This window comes from Lissotriton helveticus, chromosome 3_1, assembly GCF_964261635.1.
Source record: "Lissotriton helveticus chromosome 3_1, aLisHel1.1, whole genome shotgun sequence".
NCBI lineage: Eukaryota > Metazoa > Chordata > Amphibia > Caudata > Salamandridae > Lissotriton > Lissotriton helveticus.
The window spans coordinates 128913402-128932831 of NC_136061.1; the positions used below are offsets into that span (position 1 = coordinate 128913402).

The 19430-nt window shown below is 44.5% G+C and overlaps 1 protein-coding gene across 1 annotated transcript in view; it reads right to left on the reverse strand.

Annotated features, from left to right (window-relative positions):
* The window catches only part of LOC144822182 (myosin regulatory light chain 2B, cardiac muscle isoform), a 131050-nt gene extending 111870 nt beyond the window's left edge, over positions 1–19180 (reverse strand). Inside the window, exon 1 of the mRNA XM_078679374.1 lies at positions 19116–19180. Within this exon, the coding sequence (XP_078535500.1) occupies positions 19116–19118 (3 nt within the window). The 5' untranslated portion in view covers positions 19119–19180. The remainder of the gene's footprint in view (positions 1–19115) is intronic.
* Positions 19181–19430: the final 250 nt, after the last annotated feature.

Here is a 19430-nt window from a genome sequence, read left to right on the forward strand (position 1 = left end):
CTGGTAAACCTGAGTCCATTTAGGCCTATAGTTCCAAGGCTCTGTTTTGTGTACTACATCGGTCCCCAGAGAGGTTTGTGCTGCACAGTTACCTGTACACACAGACATACGTTTGGCTTTGCCATTATGTTTCAAATTTCATGGACAACAATTTCCAACTCGCTTGAGTAATATGTAGAACCATAACATCAATTTTCGACGACGTGTAATAAAATAAAGTGAAAAAAAGGTAATTGTGCGTGCATGGTTTGCAGAACTATGCACACATACAACTTTATCCACATTAAAACATATTTATAAAAACATCCACTCCCAAGCAGCTAGGATTTCAACCACTGCTGCTAACAGGCATCTAGTTTCATATATGAAAACAAAATACCAGTCCCAAGGTCCAGGCAAGGCTGGCTTTAGAGCGCCAATAGATCCTGAACTCACCCTCAGTGAGGTAGGCCTTCAATATATATGACCTCTGCTAGCTGAAAGGACATTGGCTATTTGAGGCATTGCCCTTGCATGACAATCTAATTTCTCTTTTTCGTTTTGTACCTGTAGGAGGCTGGCTACATTTATGGTGCACACTTATTTAAGTGAAGCACCTTGCACTATTCCAGGCAACCCTTATGGTGATTTTAGTGGACAACCCAAGAAAGCTCCCTAAGTGATAGCTGTGGAGAGCAATCTTCAGGCTTAGTCCAGAAGGAATATGTTAAGCAGCTTGTTTTACCAGAACTGATAATATAGTATAGGTTAAACGAAAATGGTCCACACAGTGCAGTTATAAAGTATTTATATTTATTATGCACACTCCGTCACACATTGATATATCTCTTACCCAGAGATATCAACACAATACACACAATACTGCAAATGGAAACCAGTAAGTAAGCACAAATACACAGTGTTCTCCAGGGGGAGACTAAACCCTATACTAAAGAAGTGGAATGCGAACTGCGACTGAAGTCGAGACTTAGACCAGAAGACTTACAAGAGCTGGGGACAAAAGAAACCATCCGAGGTAAGTACCCAGGAACCCCACAGAAGCTTTGTACAGAGTGGAAATACAGCAGAGTACTCAGTACAAGTCAATGGAAAAGTTGCGGTTGCAGTTTTTAAGAAGAAGGACCCTTCCCAGTGAACCCATGACCACTGATGACGGAAGGTGCTAAAAAAGCTGCAGATTGTTCAGAACGCGACGGCGAGAGCTCTGTAGGGTATGCTAGGTAGATCCAGAGCTAGTCAGAACCTTCGAGATCTACATTGGCTCCCGGTTGAGCAGCGGGTACTGTTTAAGGCTCTCACACTAGTTCATGGTGACCTTTATAAGACAGGGCCTCAATATCTTAGGAGATGTTTTTTGTTCTATGTGCCGCCTCAACATCTTCGATCTACAGGCCAATGCTTTGCTGTTGTTCCTAGGTACCGCCTGACTAGATTAGGCGGCAGCTCCCATTCTGTTAACGCGGCAATGGCTTGGAATGCCCTGCTCTTTGAACTACGAAACATAGAGAGCTTTAGACTGTTTAAAAAACTGTTAAAAACCCTGCTATTTAAGTAATATTAAGCAGGCCAACACTTGTCCTTCTTTACCATTTGGCATTCGCGCTGGGACACTTCCGAGTAGCCGTGCGCGCTATAAATGGAGTCTAACATAACATAACACTACTTTCCAGAGCCTCAGCTTCCTATTGCACCTCCTGCACATTGGATTGGGCTCAGGGAGAGAGTGAACTCTAGGGAAAACCTGCCTCATGCACTTCTGCCTGTGCTTCGCTAACTAGGTTGAACTCTCCTTCTTAAAAGCCACTTGCACAACCCAGGAGCCAGGTTCAGCCATGGAGGTGAAGGAGGGGTCCGAAGAGCCACTGCAACAGAAATCGCCCCAGAAGGTACTGATCTCAGTCACCCGGTTGAATCCTCCAAGATATCACACCGGGTGGAGACTTTGATCCCTTAGCCACACTCCCAGATGGAGATGGACTCAACCCCTCGCAGCAACTGACCTCCAATTGGCTCGACCACTCGAAGCCGAGATGGTTTGGGGACTCTGACCTCTAGACAAGGAGCAGGACTCAGCATAATCATATAATCAAGTCTTTGAAACAGGTTTAGACCCGAGACAACACCTCAATCAGAGCTTAATTTGAGGCGGTGGTTTCCGGTGCTCGACACCAGCACCAAATTGTCAACACCGGCTCTTGTTGCAGTCTGCGTCTAGGTTGCGCTATCTGAGATGATACCAACAACAGTCAAGTATTAATTCTGCATACATTAAAAATGACTTTTACCTGCAGCCCAAGCCATTCTTATAGCTTTGGGGGATTGGAATAGTCTGATTTGTCCCACTTGGAGGAGTGTGATGGTTAGTAGTTGTGTTCTTACTACCATCGGCATCATGGTAGAGGCAATGTGTGGTGCAAGCAGCAGTGGCCTCCTGACGAGAGCCCTGGCACTTCTTTTTTTTTTTTACAAATTAAGCACTGCCCTCAACACCACTCCCTTGACCATGACACAATGGTTCACCGGGAACTACTTCCCAGGTACGGGACATGGTCTTTCATCCAGTTATTTTTATCTTCCATATGTTTACTACCGCCACGTGCATAGAACCAGTAATGGTCACTTCAACAAGGGCAGGAGTCTCCATGAGGAAGGCCTTGTTAGCTAAAAGGCTTCAAGGGTGCTCGGTACCTCCACCCACTTGGCCCTAACCTCATATCTTACTCTTCTTCCTGTGGCAGAAATCCAACCAACAGTGCTCCCTCATTCTGCTTGCCAGTCAGGAGGTCCTTGAGTGTTCTTGTAGCAATGGTAACACACAGCGAGCATGTGCAGGGGTCGCAACGCGCATAGCTTGATGCTGGAGCATCGCAGCACAGGTTGTTCGATCTGAAGGAAAAATATTAATGAGGGTAGAGCAGAAAAAAGGTAGGTCCAAAAAAGAGTTGGGACAGGTTTTGTGGTTATGTTTTAAAAGGAACTAGAAGTAGTGTCAATAAAGGTGCCTTGGGATTCACAGATGTTGAGTGCACGGCTCTGAATGACGTTAATGCGCTATGCTAGTCTTTGAGGAGAGAAACCTGACTTACCACTGGAGTGAAATCACTGAAATGGAGGAAACTTGTAGAAAAAATGTTATTGGCTGGACTATAGGTATGTTTACCTTTCATTCAATGGTATTGCCTATGCAAAAGAAATATAAGACTCAATTTTAATGAGGCATAAGATCAGGGTCTCATCAAGCAATTGATAGAACATCAGTGGGTGTTATTTCTCTATAGTTTAAGAAATTGCATTGTGTGGGCACCTATAACATAGAGGTCAGCACCTTGGTTTCGCGATGTAACCTTGCATGCTGCTGTCATCTCCACCACACCAGCCCCTTGCTCCAGCATGCATCACAAAGCAACTGGCTGTTATTAGCCAATCAGGAAGCTGATGACATCTCATTTTGCAATGCCGCCAACGGCATCGATTACCTGATGAAATAACGCCCCGTGAAGTTCCTCCTATAGTCTTAAAGGCAATGTCACAAGTTTGAGCGCTACCATTAGATCAGTGGGGTACTTGAGTGTCAACACTGCCAGCCATGGAGCCAGGATACCTGGACTCCAGTCCCTGCTCTGGACGCCACCACATTGAGCGCCGGGACACTCTATTGAGTAGCTGTGCGCTCTATAAGTACCTATTTACATTACATTACTTTGTGTGATCCTCGCCAGTTGCTTTATCCCCTTGGGCTTCAAGACCCTAATGTGCCAAAACAGGGAGACACAAATACACTAAATTGTGTTATTGAAAAATGAGAAACTCTCTCTCTCCCTATGTAAAGCAAACACAACATGTTATTTACATTTAACAATCTATTCGTCTGTCAACCAGTAGTAACAGGTATTACTATGGTTATTATTATCATGGTTAATACTAGTAGAAGTCGCTGCAGGAGGTAGTAATAGAGGTAATAGTGGTGCGAGTAGCACCAGTAGTACTAGAACAGGAAGTAGAGGTAGCATTCGCAGTACAAGTTGTATCAGTAGTACGAGCAGTGTGTAGCAGCAGTAGTGGCTCTAATAGTACTAGTAGGAGCAGTAGTAGTGTTAATAATTAGTAGAAGCAGTACCAGAAGTACCAACAGTGGGAGTACTAGTAGAATAAAGTGTAGCAATTATAGTATCAGTAGTGGAAGTAGCTGTAAGAGGTAGTAGTAGAGGTACTAGCAGGGGTAGTAGCATGCGTAGTAGTAAAACACGCAGCAGAAATTGCCTTAGCAGTACAAGTTGTATTAGTAGTATGAGCAGTGTGTAGCAGCAGTAGTAGAAGTAATAGTACTAGTAGCAGCAGTAGTAGTATTAATTCTTTGTAGAAGCAGTACTAGAATAACTAATATTTGGAGTAATAACAGAATTAATCATAGCAATAATAGTTGTATCAGTAGTAGAAGTAGCTTCAGGGGGTAGTAGTAGAGGTAATAGCAGTGGTAGTAGCATGTGTAGAAGTAGAGCAAGTTGTAGAGGTTGCATTAGCAGTACAAGTTGTATTAGTAGTACGAGCAGTAGTAGTAGAAGTAATAATACTAGTAGCACTATTTCGGGGACTAGCATTAGTAGTAGTACCAGCAGTACTTGTAGTGTTGTGCGGCTAGAAGAAGCACCACTGGTGCCAGAGTGATGTCTACTGAAGATTGTGGGACATTTGCAGGGGACTTCCTATATGGTGGATTTGTACATACAAATGCTTTGATTTCCCTACTATACATCTCTTTTACTCATTTTCGAAAGTACATCATATTACCTACCTGAGTTATCAAATGACATCAGCATATATTCCTCCTGCCAAAACAGAGTTACGCATAACCCCCCACAACTTCCTAAAACCCCCTTCCGCAGAGGCGTTACCGTGTGAACCTGCTGTAAAACCCTCCTCTTACGCTGCACGGTTACTCGACTCACATCCTTTCCAACGTCCCACCTGGTTCTAATCTGCCTGGCTGAGGAAGCAACCCAGAGCAGTGTTTCCAATTAACTGAACGCCTCCTGCAACAAGGAACATCTGCTAGCAGACCATCAATCCAGACCCACCCTGGCTGCAGCATCCAAGATCTCACAAACAGCTAGATGCTGTTTACTGTGCACTGGGCGAGAACATTGTCTACTCCTAGGTCCCCACCAGCTAATACCAACCGGGGACGTGACGTGGGTTTCCATGGCTAAGGCTTGGACAGGCTGACCTCCTGGGAGAAGGAACCTCTCTGGGAGAAGGCAATGCCATGTGGTGCTCCGCATTGCTTCATCCTGGTAATAACTCAGTGCAGATGCCGAGAAACTCTCGCGCTCACTGTTCACACTGTATCTTGAGTTTCTGGGCTGGCTGTACAAGTGTGTATTCACCTGTGCAGATGACCCTCGACTCTATCTAAAGATGCGATGAATCCAGTGAATAATTTGTAAAACAAAATAAGTGCCTGGGCTCTCGTCAGGAGGCAGCTGGCACCAGCCCATTTCTCCTGTTAGCGCCGCCTGAAACAGAATCAACTACTAACCATGAAAGTGGGGATAGGATGTAGCATAATGGTCAGAGCTGCAGACTTCAGAGCAGGTTCGAGTCTCGGCTGTGGATCAACATCCCATGATCCTGGGCAAATCACTTAATCTCCCTGTAAATGAATGTGTCCTTAACCAGTGCTCATGAAAAGCACCAGTGTTGATGATTACGTGCCGGCTCTGAACACCAGAAACCACCGGCTTAAATTAAGCACTGGATGCTTCACTCTAGTATTGCAGAAATCCAGCACTGGATGACAGACCGCTGTCTGATGCAGAGCCTTCAGAACACAGAGCTCCTTTTCACTATCACGAACACAGAAACACATTTGAGCCATTGCTTCTCAAAAACCTGAAGGTGCAAGGCTTCACTCCCCACCTCAGTAAAATAACTCACGTTTACACTCCCCAGGACCCCTTCACGCATCCTGCACATCAGCAGATTAGCTCAATCAACCTACTTTTACCTTCCTTCTATTGGAAAAGATAAAAGACCCTTCACCAGCCCTGCTGAGAAGAAAAGCAGCCCGCCACCCAGTTATTTTGCGCATGCGCTTCGGCAAACCCCTACTAGCCGGGGTCACTCTGTCTCCTACCGAGCAGTTACGGCCCATGGAGGGAGTTCCGTGGGGCGGTGAGGCAGGGTGGGGGAGGGTGGGGTAGGGGCTAGTAAACACCGGAATATGGATGAACGGAGGTAAGTAAACATTTAAATAAATAAAACGAATTTCGTTGCACGCGCTGCATCGCATTATGCGATGCAGCGCTTGCAACAATTTTTTTTATTTATTTATATGGTTACTTACCTCTAATCGGCCGTAATCTGTAGTTTACTACCCCCCACCCTGCCCCTCCCCATATCAGCGCCCGGCAGCACTTCCACCACGGGCAGCTACTGCTCCCGAGATACCCTACCCCCGAGCTCCTCTTAAAGCGCTTCCTTTAGAGGTGCGCAGAATATTAATTACGCAATCATATATCATGTTATTCTAAATTGTTTGCCTTGGTGTCGTTTGAAGAATCTCATACTGTTCCTCCGCATTGACTTGGGCAGCTTTCTCGTACACGTTATTTTAGCATCTGTAACTCACAAGTCATGATTGAATATTTATACCTCACTTGGGTTTTTCTAACAAGCACTTTGTCTCTGCTTCACACAGATAACTCTGAACAGGGCTTTAAGTGGGCTGGGTCCTGCCGGTGCTCAGCATCAGCAGTTCTAAAAAGCAGGTGCTGAGACGGGTTCCTATCGGGCTCTCCATTTTTGCTCTCACCCTCACGGTGAAGAAAAAAATCACAACTCTTCAGCAGTACCACTGCTCAAAGCCTTTGATGTACCTTCAACGAGTCTTGTTTTAGTTCTTTCACAGTCTCATCATCTCAGAACTGAAGAAATACTAACCTGAAAGTGTCCCTCTTAATTAAATGATGCTTAATTAAGTGAGGTTCAACTAACTGCTTGGTATGCGAACAGGCGACCTGGAGGTTACCAACAGACCCATACAGCAAAATAGTTATTTCACTGAGCTATATTACCAGTATTATTGATTTATTATGGGTATTTCTTGAGAATAGTTGATGCATAATTTTAATGTCATATGGCAGTAGAAGGTTGGTGTAGGCACTGAAGCATGATAGGAAATAAAATTGCAAGACACATAGAAAAGGCAAGAGCTGTAGTACACAGTGAAAGAGAAAGTAGGTGATTTGAGTTTGGCGGATGATGGCCATCTACTAAAACAGGCACTGGCAAAGCAAATTGGCCTCGCATACGCAAGGTATTGGCTGTGTCAATGTTTTTAGTCATGCGGAACAGCAGCACAGCATTCTCTAAATCAGTGTATAGGGCATCATCAGTATATTGCGGTTGAGCAAGTCATCCCTTTACCGTCATCACCATCTTCTGGTGCCTCTTGCCCTGTTATAGAATCAAAGTCGGAGGCAAAAAGATTATGAAACATCTGCTGGAGATTTTATAGCCTGACATCGATCAGACTCCAGCTGAAGTTGGATTGGAGTACGACACTGACGTTGCCACCAAAAAGTCTTCCGTGCCGGTTGACGGAAAGGTGTGGATCGCGGGACCAAAGTAGTAATATGTACTTCATTGGTACAGGCCGGTGGTAGTGGGTTCCAAAGGGATAGAAGAGGATGGGCCCAGCGGCAGTACCCAACCAGGGTCCCCAGTGGTTGCATGAAGCATACTAGAGGAAAACAGGAGTGCACCGAAAATTTGAAAAATGGCCTTATTAAAGGACTGAATCTACTGCTAAATCAACAACAGACTGGGAAATTCTAGGCATGTGGGAGCAACTCAGGAATTTGTTCTGGGGCTGGAGACCTTGAAGGAATGTGACTGATATTATGACATCCTTACATCTTCTCTCAGGAGTCAGAGTGGCAGGATGGGGTCAAGTCCTGATTCTCTTTTTTATGTCTGTGTATGGACTCTGTGTATGGACGTCGACTTCAACTTACCGGAGTACTCTGTGTTTGACTTTCACTTCCCGTTTTCGGATCGTCTTCAGATGCATGACAGAGCACTCATTGCATGACTTAGAGTTTTGTCCCAAGCCCAAGCCCTGCTCTCTTCAATGTGGCCGTCACAAGGCGGCAATCGGAGGAATCGCCAGCCCCCTGTACTCTTCAGTACGGCAAGCGCGGGGCAGCAAATGCAGGAACCGCCACGGGCGGCCAAAGGTCTATACGCCACTGTTGTGAGGGTTCATGACTTACATCTGCTTCCTGCAGTCGCAGGCTGGCTTGAAACCTAGTGCTTAAGGTAGGGACAATGTTCGCTATCACAATGTGAAATCAGTGGTAGTTGTCAAAAAACAGAAGCGGAGTTCTGGATTCCAATGTGAAGGTGAGGAAAGAAAGGAACTGTCATTAGTGGGTAGGTGTGGGGCTTATTTGCAGCTCTGCTCTATCACTTCAGGGCACGGGCCTGCCGGATAGAAACAAGACATAGAAGCCTTTTCTTGAAGGCCAACACCTTTCAGACTGTGATCTGAGTGGTGAACCTTGAACTTCACCGAAACGGAGATAGCAATACCCTATGAGAATACTGCTGTGTGACCCCCTTTCTCAAATTACAAGATCCGTCCAGCTGGCGCATTAGGGTCCCTAAGGTGGCATCACATGAAAGTCAGGAAGGTTTTGGTCCCAGATATTGACAGTATGGTGGAGGAGATAGAGGATGACTGTTTTTTTTTTTTTTTTTGCAAAGCCAGAGACCTTGGAAATGACCCTGTGGCCATCACCAAAGAGAAACATGATCTACCATGGAACAAAATAAGCTGCTACATTTGTAATAATCCAGATGGAAGACAGGTAAAGTCCATGGTTGACAGTGGCACCCACTACTCTGATGTTGAGATTGTCAACTTGATAGCTTTTGATTATGTGACTCCAACTACAGAAAATATGAGCTACCCCAAGATGTGCCAGTGAAGTAAAAATTGAAAATAGCTAGACATTCAATTAAAACAATATTGCTGAATTATGAATTATCCTGATAATTCATTCTTTCAAGACAGTCCTTCTTTTGCCTCAAGCCAATTTCAAAGTGGAGAGGTAAATCCTTAATTAGAAAATGAAAATTGGACTGGAACATCAAGAGAACCTTGAGTGGCTCGTCCACCAGGTCATGTGCCTTTATTTTAACATCCCTTACTGCACAAATCAGTGTGTCCCTGCATCCATGCTGTATATCCTAGCTGTCAAAGACACAATTCTGCCACCAAAAGACGTCTGGCAACCCAGAAGACAACTGAGGACTGATAACAGAGAATAAGGGATAGAAGCACATGCATGAGTGCTAGATGAAGCGTCTACCCCTCAGCATTGGGAGCACCAAAGCAAGCTATTGTTCAGTACCAATACCCATTACTTCTCCCTGACTGTCACTAAGCACATGAGATTATTGATGGCTGCAGAAAGGCAAACATGTGACAAGAAATGGCTCCATTTTCAAATGCTTCACAGCTGAATCATAGGTAACTATACCCCCCAGCTAGCCTACAGGGAAAGCACTAGAAGACAATAAGAAAAGTCCAGCCCAAATGTGCTCTCCGCCATTTCCAGAAGTGCCACGCTCTATGGCGCCTCCATCACTTGAGATGGCACTGAGACGAAATGGCCACACTAGAAAGACAAGAAGTTGCCAAGCTGATCTCCGCCTATATCTTTACCACTCAAAGTCTCATAAAAAGTCTCACATTATATAATTTGTATTAACATTGTGTAGTGACGTTATGTTGTCAACACACCAGGAAACCTGATGTCACCTGTTACATGCTGTCAAAATAATAAATGGAAGGTTGGAATTCTCGAGATCCAGTTTGGACCTGCACATTGAGTCTGTGTGTCTGAATAGCACGTAATGTGGCCTATCAAACCCCCAGACCAGTGGCATAATGCAAAATGATGGGGCCCCCTTGTAGAATGTGATGAACCTTGGCGTCTCCCACATTGCACAGATATTCATTCGATTTGGCCTTAATGGGGGCACCCTGTAGAACTGTGGGCCCACTTAGCAGCAAGGGTCTGCATTATGCCCCTTCCATAGACACGTCGGGTCGCTTTTGCTGGGCCTCTGTCTGCTACATTAACAGTGTTGCTTTTCAGATTTTTTCTACTCGCATAAGCAGTGGCTTTACCGAGCTTTTAGATTTTTCTTATTCCATGCCATTGTACACATTCTGCCAGGCATGCAATGTCATGGCTTAAGAGCTGAGGGGGCCACCTCCAAAGCAAAGCAACCCTGGGGGCCCTATGCACCGTTATGCCACAGACCCCCCAGGCCCCCACCCCCTCCTCCGTGTACCAGGCTGCGGAAGTACTGAACTGAATCCTTTATACTGTCAACTGTCTCCAAAGTCTGCAACCAAGCAGTGCCCAAGCCAAGCATAGCAGCTGCTGCTGTCCCTGTCTACCCTAACTGAGGTCCATGGCTCTGCAGGTAAGCCAAAGTCAGGCAGCTGCGGTTGCGCCAGGAACAGCCCAACACACAATAACAGTAGTTACAGGCTACTGTCCCAGGGCATCTCATTGGCTGCCCCACACCACATTCCATGGAACGCGCCAGTCTGTCTCGCTCGCCCCGCCCCCGCTCCTGTCAGACATCACGTCCGCCACGCCTGTGAGTGGCTGTGTGGTCTTCCGCCGGCGCTGCGTGCGCTCCCGCGCGCCGCAGCCAGAGCGTCTCCAGCTAAAACTAGTAATTATTTTCTCTGGGCCGCTTTGTCTGCGCTAATCCTCTGAAAGTAGCGCGGCTTTGCTGTGCAGCTGAACACCGGCGAGGCCCCCTCGCGTGGCTCCGATATTTACCAATGCCTCTCTTCAGAGAGGAGGAACTCCCCACAGAGACTGCGCGCGTAATTACACTTGGGCACGTCTCTCAGATTAATAAACAATTATCATTTCATCAAAAAAAGCCCATCCCAGTCTCTGCCATCAGAAGCGCCTCGGACTTACACGTATCCAGTCCTCGAGCCTGCTGTGTTTGTTAAAAACATGTCGTGTGTTTTGTTGATGCGTTTTTTCTGATCCATTTTGTTATTGCGCCGTTTCGTTTCTCGGTGCTAAATTGGTTTCTTTGTGTTTTTGTTTTATGTTTGCAGTTCACTTCCAAAACAAGTTTCTATGTTTTAGTTCGTATTTAATTTTGTCTTTCTGTTGTGCTCTTTCTTTTGTCGAACTGTTGTACATCTGGGGCTTGTTTTATTTAGTGTTATGTACATTTATGTAAAATATTGTAAAGGTAAGCATTTATACGTCAATATAGGTTTACTATACTTAACTTCACATATATGTACCTTTATAGTAGACGAAGAGTTAAAAATAGTAAATCTATACTACCCTATATACATTTATCTTCGCAATCTTTTGGTTCTTGATGTAGGCTTCCATATTTACGCCCTATAATATTTTTTCTCGCTGTTTTTACTAACCCTGGACAATGCACTACGCTACGCTCACGTAGTTTGCGAAGTTTGCACATCTTAGCACTACGCGAACTGCACGTAGCACAGTGCAAACATGCGTAGCCATAATTTTTTGCTTGCTCGCGGTCCTCAACGTCAAGTTGGCGACCACGAGTAAGCAAAATGACATCCTCGCAAGACTTTTTCCTTGTTCGCGATCGCGAGCATGGAAAATAAACCTCCCGGCGAGATTCTCAACGCGGGGAGGTCAAGTTTCTCATTGCGAGTGGTCGTGCATGCTCGCGACCGCTTGCGATGAGAAACTACCAGGCCGCGTTGAGAAAGCTGCAGCTCGAGTAAAAATCTACTCTAGCGGCAGAAAAGTACAGCTCGCACTGTGCAAGATGGCGTTTCCAATGATTGCACAGTGCCGGAAGCTTGTCCGCACTGTGCAATCATTGAAAACGACATCTTGCACAGTGCGAACATGCTACTACGCAGTTCGTGTAGTGCACTTTGCATAGCTACGCGTAGCGCTACTTCGCAAGCTATGCCCACCCCTAGTTTTTACATACAATCGTCTGATTAAGTCAATTTTGCAAGGCTCTTCGTCGCTTCGCACTGGTATGTTTGGGAGCCGTTTAGAGAAAAATAGTCTGATTGCACTTGGGGTTGGCAAGCCAAGGACTTATTCGTAGATGAGGCATTTTGTATGTGTCCCAGTTTTGCCCGCTAAGGTAGAGCTTTCTTTCTGAAATTCGCCCCAACTCCCAAATGTCATTTCCAACATTGTTTCACTACCAACAGAATCATACAGACAAGGTAGGGCCTTCAGGAATCGAAGTTCAAAATGGAAGTACGTTTCAGCTGGACTTAAAACATCAACACTTTTCTTTCACTTTCAATTTTTTTTTACTATGCTTGGGTCACAACAAAGGAATACCTCTGATCTCCCATCCTTATCTTCTACAACATTATTTAGGTTCTCTCTGTTCCTTCTACTCTACTCCTCTGCCCGCCTTAGAGGGCTGATGAGTATAACTTTCTTAATAGTCATTGGAGTATTTCTTGAAGCAGGGCCATCATTCATAAGAGAAGTTTTTGGCACTGTTAAAGACAAGGTAATTTCCATTTGTAACCATTACCGAAGGGCAGGATTAAACTTAAAATGTAATGCTTACCCTTTGCAGCTCGTTGGGAGAAAGGGGACAACAAAGGTCTCCCTACATGAAGGTACATTTTATTTTTACTTAAGTTATGAAGAAGGTTCAGGGTATTCTTGGTAAAAGAGGTCTTCCTCTTTTTGAATGAATATTTTCAAATTGTAATGCCCTCGCTTTTCACACTAAATGCTTTCTCATTGTATAAACCCTAATACAATGTTGACTCAATCTGTTTAGTCAATGTCTGCCTTTTTCATTTTACAGCATCTATGTGTCAGAAAATTTCTGCGTTCCAGTGTACAGGCCCTGAAAGTCTGTCTTTGCCTATCCAAAGTATCTGAAGGAAAACATCAATTGAAGGCATCGGCAAAAGCTTCCTAAGAGAGCTTTTGACTGGAGGACTTGGAGGCTTATTTTCATTCATTTTTGCTACTCGCCCCTTACACTGGAACTCACTCCCCTCCTCCCCCATATAGTCAGCCCCACAAAAAACACTTTCCACTCCCTCCTAAAGTACCAATTTATCTGCCTCTTTCCATTGTTTTTATTGATACTTTAACATATAGTTGCCTTTGATTGTTTGTGTCACCTTTAATTGACTTGTTCAGTACCTCTGCAAAGTGATATTTAAACTAAATAAAATGAAATTTAAATAAATAGCAATTTTTCAGTTACATGACCCTATGCACTGATTATTAGATCCCATAAACACGCCGCTCTTAATACACATGTGCCATACCCACTGCATGGGATACCTATGCAGATTCTCTTACATTATTTCACTATGTGATTAACAAGAATTCCCAGGTGAATCCCTGTCGTGATCTGCATGGTATGCATTCTGTTACTGATCGAGGAATATATCACAATATAGGTGAGCATCTTACATCAAGTCTGTCACCCAAAAGCAGTATTTTAGCGTTCTTTTCCGGCATCTGAACATTATTAACTCTTTCTATAGTTGCCATAATCCATATATAATTTAACAATAAACATTTCTAATAAATGTGTAAACTCAAGTTTTTTAAAATTTTCTTTTTACTGGTGCCTTTACAAAAACCTTATGTAGTAGGAAAAAGTTATTATGTAATTAAGAAAAATTGATATTATTTGCTTATTATAACATATTACACTATAAGCAGTACTCAGAGTACCGTATCCATATTAAGGGACTCAGCAGGCAGTGTCATGTCTCTCTATATGGTTATAAAACTCCTTGGTGACCTGCAATAGCATATTGCAGAACAGATGGAGTATATTCGCCCATATATAATACAAGGAAGGTTGCAGTAGGAGTGTAGAAACCCGTCTCTAATTTTCTTTTACTGTCGAGCTGTCACCTACAGTAGGAAATAATGTTGGTGTTCTGTAATAATTTTTTAGAGCTGATTGGAGACATCACAACAAGAACAAGCAGACACTGAGAAATGTATCACTGAGCAGAATTAGAACTAAACAGTGAAAATGAAAACTCACTTAAATTCTCTGTGGAACAATTATTCCTTAAAGATTAATAGTAATCAGCTGATACAGAAGAATTTACAGCAGTAGTTATTTTTTTACTTTTTGCACTGATGGACTTGAATGTTCAAGCTGGAAATGTGTCTGCACAGTCAGATTACCACAGATTCTGAACTACAGCCACTTTTGAAAGTACTAATTGAATTCCTCCAAATATATTTTGAAACCAAATACAAGCTGCTTATTGGTGTTTACTTTCACAAGACAGATTCCACAATAATTATATGTACCCGAAACCATAATATTGCATATAAGGAGCAAGAGAATCAAGATATTTAAACGGGTAAAGCCAATAGGTTTCGCCTTTGCAAGATATATTGGCTTAGTTAATGTTTTTTTGTGTGCAATATGGCTTAAAAGTAAATGAAAAAAGTGCTATGATGCAGCCAGCATTGGCCACGTCAGATCACTTTTTTCCTTTAAGCCATGTTGCACAGCAGCCAGTGCTGCTATGCAGTATGCCTAAAAACACACTGTGGGGTGGGACGAGGGAGGGAGCTGAAACAACGGACAGCAGGCATGAGGCACGCAAAGGAGCTGCAGAGGAGGAGGAGGGACAAGCAACAGCCAGTGGGAAGAGGGCAGGGGGAGACCAGTCAGTTAGAGAAGGATGAGCTGCTGATCGCTCAAGCCAGGCTCAAGCATGAAGCCTGGCTCAGTTCAAGGTCATGTTGGAACGTCAGGCCCATAACGAGCCGAGCTTTCGTTTGGTTGATGCATGCCACCTTCGCTCTACCCTCATGCAAAAGTGGTAAAACCAAAGGATTAACACAACCTAAAAAGGAGAGATAAATAGACACCCATTTAGTGGCTGATTTGTACTAAGTGAAAGAAGAAAACCTGCTTTGATTTTTGTGTGTATATATTTTAATTTACCAATCCTATGGAAACCTGCTAAAATGTAATATTACCAGAATATGAGTTTTAAAATGATTTTCTGAGCTAACTCTTCTAGGGCGATGTCTCTGTGTCCTAAATAGTATTTTCCTAGCTGTAGTAGGTAGCTGTTAAATCATCACAAGCTCTTCAAGACTGCGCTCCATTTTAAAATAAACTGATCCCTACACACAACAATACATAACTTCACTCATCCCTACATCCTAGCTCCCCAAATGATCCAAAAAACATTTGTGTACATTTTTATCTTAGATACTTCCTTTGATTATGTTCCACCAGTTACTTATGCAGACACTTCCCTTCCCTATCACCCCTCTCTGCGTCCTGATTGAATATAGTTCTCTAGGCATGGACTTTGGTTTTACCAAAGGCCATGGATAGCAGAGGGACGTCACACAAACACACCCACGCTTAAGCCCTAAAGACATCACAGGATTAACCTTTTTCTTCCTTTTTGCTGCTAAGGTACATGGTAAAGGTCATGGAGAGGACTCCACAGTGTAAACCAGAGTCTTAGAACTTTGCCTACTTTCTGTTCTTTCTGTGGCCTTTATGACCCTTGAATTCAGGAAAAGCAGAGGCAGTACCTGAGGTACCAAAGGGCAATACAGGGGTAGGAATAGCTAGCTTTGGTTGACATTCTTGATACTTAGGTATGTCTGTATTCCTCTCACTGTGCTGTGAAAATGTAATAACAGCGGGGTGCTGTTTGGAGTGTGATACCTGCCCTGAATAAAGGGATTCTGGTGTGTGTTGTTGGGTCCAGGGTCCTCCAGTCGGGCTAGCATTGTCTGTGGTCGGATTTTTACTCGGATTAGCAGCACTAATCGCAGAGACATGTCTAAGAAACTTTGCCGAGCTTGTATACACCCAACCTCATCTTCCCTCGCACACATAACAGGCCAAGTGTAAACAAAGGAGTGGATGGCTCATGTGGTGCAGAGAAGTCTTTTAAATATAATACAATTTAACATAAATTTTGTCATTTAAATGGCAGTGATGGTTGAGAAATCTGTTTCACATCCCCTGAATCTAACTGACTGAGCTATGCCCATGAATAAAAGCAAAGCACGCCAAGGCCTCCAAATATCGGATTGCATACCAATTTTAAAAACATTTGTGCACATTAACTCCCAAGTTTTGCTCTTTTGATTCTTGAAGGTCTACCATGAGCTGTATTACTGACGTCTCCAATCCATAGAGCCGTCTACCTGTTCTGCTGTGTGACTCTATAATATGGTATCATTAACCTCACTCAGGTTTGCAGCGAAGGCCTTCATTGCATCATTCAGCCTAGATGCACTGTTGCCTCTTGTCTGTCTATGCAATGGGATTTGAATTAAGGACAAAGCCTGTGCCTTTGTGCTTAACATACCATTGAGGATGCAGGGACGTCCCCGTTAGGATGGGGGCAGGATCATGCTCTTGTGGCTGGACTGGTCCTATTGGACACTGAGAAGTCCCTGGTAGCATCAAAAGCTCCTGTGAGGATTATACTGACCAAATAGGACAGAGGCCATCCTCTTGTAGGCTAGGGGACAGGACGATACACTCAGGGTAGGATAGCCAGAGGTGACCTCAGCCAATCCGGCCCTTAGAGCGGTCATAGAAGCGCCACCTAATTTATATAAGCAGCAGTGTTAATTGCTGGTGAAATAGTGCTCCTGTGTACTTCCCCTGATCCTGAAGTATTGGATTATTTCCTGAGTTTATAAACTCAGTTGTACTTGTAAACCGCACGTTCACTCAAGGATATCTTGGCGCTGAATAACATGTTTTGTTGTTATCCAACTCAATGGTACTCATTTTATCGACCTCAGAAGGACAAAAGGCTGAGTAGACCCGCTGGGATTTCAGTCCATGACTATGAGGTCGATCACAGGCTCCTACAGCGGACGCATTAGTCCACTAAACCTCCAGACCCGGCGTAATCACCAGAACTGCACAGTAAGCCTGGGGATGATTTTTATGGCACAGCTCTGTAAACCCACTGAAGCATTACAAAAAATGTGTGGGTATGGACTAGTTGAATCTCTAATGAAAGGAGAGTATCTCGCACTCAGTGGCCGAACATTTACTGCATTGTAGGCAGCCTGCTGCTGCCTGTAACATATTCAAGAGCTGCTTTCAGCCCCCAGTCCAGGTCTGGATTGTAACTGCCCTGAACATCCAGTACCATGTCTTGCATGCAGCCTCGTGCTGCAGTGGTGTGTTTAGAGGACTTATGCAAGCCGCTACCTCTGGATAAAAGTTTATATTTGGCAATAGTGCCCCTCTTGGCACCACTATTACAGTGGGGCTCGGAGGAAAAGTTGGCATGATGTCTAGCTGGAAACTCATTGTCACCTTCACCTCAAGCAACGGAACGCACTACATAGATTTTGAATATCATCAGTCAGCCCACATCCATCCTCAAGCTGATATTATCATAGGTATTGCAGTGGAGAGGAATACGGTAAGACCAAACACCTAAACAGAATGAGCTTGATTCATAAAGGTAAACTTCTAATGTTGCGACTTTCGGTATTCACAAAGGGCATTTACGAGTAGTAAAGTTAGAGTTTTGTCTTAGTTAAACGTAAGTTTTGGTCTTAAGTTTAACTGAGACCAAATCGAAGACAAAAGTTAGACTTTTGTCTCAGTTTACCTTTGTGAACCGGGCCCAATATGTTCATCATTAGACGCGATTCTCGTGGTTTATACTTAGCACTCTTTCTTCCGTGAAGTTTATCAAGCAAAATATCTGGAGCAGCAACTGATGTGTGTTTTCTTTTTGTGGACGAAAATTTCCAAACGTTGAGCTGGCTTATCTTCCTACGAATTAACACAAGATAATTGCCCATAGTACTAGTCATTAACAAAAGGTAATTGCCCATATTTTGTCAATAAGAAGGTAGAGCTGAACTTGACGTGTAACTTTCAGCTGTGACACCGTGTCTTTAGGAGGGGGAAATGTGTTATTGGACCGGATTGACTCTCACCGACCCCTAATACCTGCAGTAGCTTCATTCCTCACTGCAGTGTAAGAGATGTTTAGGGCAGTAAATAAAGGCATTATCATGGCAACAAAAAGGCCGCCATCCAGCCCTTCCCTGGTGCAGCAAAGACATGTCCAGAGTCAGCAGCTCATGAAAGAAGATCAGAGAATCAGTAGTCCGCATGCGTAGAGGAGCAGAAGGAGTAGCAAAGTACCTGAGGTCCGCATGCGTAGCGGAGCACTTGAAGAATCGATGCTAGAGTAGCTATGTCCAGGATACCCAACCTGCTGGGAAAGGAAGGGCTGGCCCCCTTATTCCACCGCTTGTTATTCCCTCCTTCAAGAAGAAGAGAATTGGTGGTGCCAGAATTTCCATGTTGGCCCCCACTTCTGGACCTCCCCACCACGTCACATTAGAATGAACCCCGGCTACTCCGGATTTAGACAACTCCTGAAAACATGGCTCTTCATGCAAGCGTATGAGTGAAATAACGAGCAGTGGGTTATGTTCCTCTGCTTAGCGCCAAGAAACCGGTTGGTGTATGCGCGCTTTATAAATACCTTTAACATAACAGAGGGGTAAGTTCTGGAAAAACAGTAGGCTGTGGCAACTATGGCCTGAGAGGCGTCATGCCAAAGGAGGCCTCAGTGGGATTGGAAGATATGTAGAAGAACAGGAGATGGCAAGAAGGTAAATATAGAGAGGGAAGATGGAAGGATAAGGAGGGCAGGGAGAGTCATTTATAGGCTGCCATATTGGCAGTTCAAGACACAAACGGAGAGAAAGACAGACATGAATGGAGAGATAGAGAGACAGAGCGGCAGACAGGTTGGTTGGTGGACAGACATACAGATAGATAGGCAGGCAGATTGGACACACACTGGCACCGACAGGGAAACAGATAACACGCAGCCAATCAACAGACACAGAACGATTTATGGCCTCCCTAGATCTTCAGTGACAGGACTTCCAGCTAGAGAATGCGCTATGATGCGATAAAATTGGTAATTGGCGCTACACAAATACGAATCGCCGAGCATAACATAGGCAGAGACACACACGAAGTCTCGCGGGCACTGCACACAGTCCTACCATTGTCAAGCGCGTCTGTCCGCCCCTCCTGTGCCAGGTCACACGACAGCGCGCGCACAATAGGCATTGTCTCTTTATATAGGGTGGCCAGGGAGTATTAATATTCGGGCTCCAAGTTTAGACAATGGATGCCACGTCGGAAAAGTGCAGTAATTGGAGCCCGCGCCATGCGTGGCATCTGCGCTGGACAGCGCGAGCCTTTCACTGGAACAATAGGGCTGCCGGGGGCACTGGGGGCAGAGTGAGCGGAGGCTGGCGGCGGGGCAGGGAGGGACAGTGAGCAGGGGGTCTGATGGGCTGGATGGATGGCGGGAC